Here is a 2,531-nt window from a genome sequence, read left to right on the forward strand (position 1 = left end):
GCGATGTTTGGGGGCCATCGTTGGATGGCAAGAGTTGCGAGGCTGTGGAGGGCTGGGCGAGGATGCACCTCAGAGGTCGAGAGGTCGGTGAAAATGGGCGCCGCCCCGATCAAGGCCGCGAGCCAGGGTCCCAGGTGAGGGGGCCGCAAGCGCAGGCCGGACAGCTCTGTGACCGTCTGCCGCCGCCGCGGCGCTGCCTGCCGTCTTTCTCGCGGCCCCCCTCCTCTCACACCTGCGTGAGCTGCGGCCGGCAGTGCTGCTTGGCGTACGTGATGTACTTGCGCAGCACGGCCTGCGGGGTGGTGGGGGTTCAGGGGTTGGGGGTTCAGGGTTTGGCGTTGGTGGGACGCACACTCAGCGCAAGCGGGCATGCAGCAGCATGAGCTGTCTGAGCAGACCGATCCTGCGCGTCCTGAGGTTTGCAGACACCCGCAATATCACACATGGTGGACCTGGCAATTTCACACGCCCTGGGCAGCACGCAACCCATCCCCACAAACCCGCTTCCTGTCCCCTCCCTTTTTGTCCCTCACTCTTGCACAAGAAGACACACACACACACACACACACACACACAACGCTCTCTCTCACTGTTACTCTCACTCTCTCTCCCTCCACCACACACACACACACAATCACACACACACACACACTTACACACACACACGATTGCACAAACACACACACACACCCAATCGCCCCTGCCGCCGCACCCCCACCTGCGGCAGCGTGCCGTCCTCCCCACATGACACGCTCACCAAACAATCACATAACTACACAAGCACACAATCACACCACAATTCACACAAGACAAACACTTACACCCAATCGCGCCTCACCCCACGTGCGGCAGCGTCCCGTCCTCCACACACCACACGCTCACCACTCAATCACACAAGCACACAAACATTCAACCATCATCACACCAGCACACAACCACCCAGGCACACCCAACCCACCTGCGGCAGCGTGCCGTCCTCCCCGACCTGCTGCGCCTCCGCCCTCTCCGCCGCCCTCTCGGGGTCCAGCGGCGCGAGGCTGGGGTGGCTACGCGCGTGGCTGCCAACCACAAACTGCGCCAGCCGCTGGTCGTTGATGGGGTCCACCACGTCGCGCACGACGCACATGCAGTCAAACCTGAGGGTTGACCGGGAGGCGCGGGTCGGTCGGCCGGTCGGTAGGTTGTTCGGTGGGTGGGTGGGTGGGTGGGTGTGCGCAAACGATTTGTTTCTGGTTTGGGAAGGCGGCGGGGCGGGTAGCGATGCGGGTGCCCCTGCACTCGATTCACGCGCTTCATGTAGTCCCTCTCACCCACCCCAAACACACACAGCTGCACACACACCGTTTCCCACCCCAACAAACAGACGCCCCGCCCTGGCGCAAACGCACACGCACAGGGACGCCAACCACCCGTCTCATCAATTGATATGCCCTAATAAATAATACATCATAAGCCCTCACCGCGAGAGGATGGGGTCCGTGAGCTCCACATTTTCGCTGAACGTCTTGCTGGGGTCGTAGCGGCCCCCCACCTGCGGGGGCGCGCGGCGGCGTCAAAGGCGGTCAAAGTTCGGCGTCCCGCGGCTCGGCGGCCGGCGGGTGAGGGTCTGCGGTGCAGGGTTCAGGGTGGGGCTGGCGCAGCGCGGTTCGCGCGGCCCCCGGGGAGGGACGCGTCCTCCCCCACCCCTGTTCCGGCGCACAGGGCCGCTGACGCCGCGCCGGCCGGGGCCGGCCCCCCCCCCCCCGGCCCCGCCCCCGCCGCGCAGCCGCTCCCCGCGTTACCCCGTGGCCGCGCCGAAGAGCGCGCGTGTGCGAGCGAGCGGGCTCACCGGGTTTGCCGCCGCGATGACGCTGCACCGCGCCTGCAGCTGCGTGACGATGCCGGCCTTTGACACGCTGATGGACTGCTGCTCCATGGCCTCGTGGATGGACACGCGGTCCTTCAGGGTTGAGGGTTCAAAGGCGAGGTTTCAGGGTTTGGGTGAACGACGGGCGGGGGAGGAAGAGGGCGGAGGAGGGAACGGGGGCGGTGTCATCGGTGTCGCCAGCCCCGCTCCCTGGTTTACACCCCAGACCACGGGCGCTCGCTTCACCCCAACACCCTTCAACAATCGTGCGCCGACGCCCCCCCTTCCCCCACCTGGTCGTTCATCTTGTCAAACTCGTCGATGAGGCACACACCCCTGTCCGCCAGCACCAGCGCGCCGCCCTCCAGCGTCCACTCGCGCGTGATGGGGTCCTTGTGCACCGCCGCAGTCAGACCCACCGCGCTCGCACCCTTGCCTGCGCGGGGTTCAGGGGGATTGCAGGGGTGAGGGGGGCGTGGCGCGGCACAAATGGGGGGGGGGGGCGGCGGGGTGCACCTCTCCGCCGAGCGGCGGCTGGATCCAGGCCCGCGCCCCGCAAGATCTCCATCCGCCTTCCGATCCGCCGTGTGCCCCCTCGCCTGCCTGCCCGCCCGCATGCCCGACGCGCCCACAACCACACCCTCACCCACACTACACCTGCGCAGGCGTCCCACCGCCATCACAA

General features: G+C 66.4%; 1 protein-coding gene across 1 annotated transcript; it reads right to left on the reverse strand.

The window, feature by feature from the left end:
- Positions 1-226: 226 nt before the first annotated feature.
- On the reverse strand, positions 227-2,414 carry MNEG_15718 (putative DNA replication licensing factor MCM2; the record flags this gene model as incomplete). The annotated part of the gene is made up of 6 exons (XM_014035811.1): positions 227-292; positions 959-1,136; positions 1,461-1,531; positions 1,829-1,939; positions 2,140-2,282; positions 2,363-2,414. The coding sequence occupies 6 exons, from the start codon at positions 2,412-2,414 to the stop codon at positions 227-229; spliced, it is 621 nt and encodes a 206-aa protein (XP_013891265.1).
- Between the last annotated feature and the right edge of the window lie 117 nt (positions 2,415-2,531).

This window comes from Monoraphidium neglectum, assembly GCF_000611645.1.
Source record: "Monoraphidium neglectum strain SAG 48.87 unplaced genomic scaffold scaffold05594, whole genome shotgun sequence".
Taxonomy (NCBI): Eukaryota; Viridiplantae; Chlorophyta; class Chlorophyceae; order Sphaeropleales; family Selenastraceae; genus Monoraphidium; species Monoraphidium neglectum.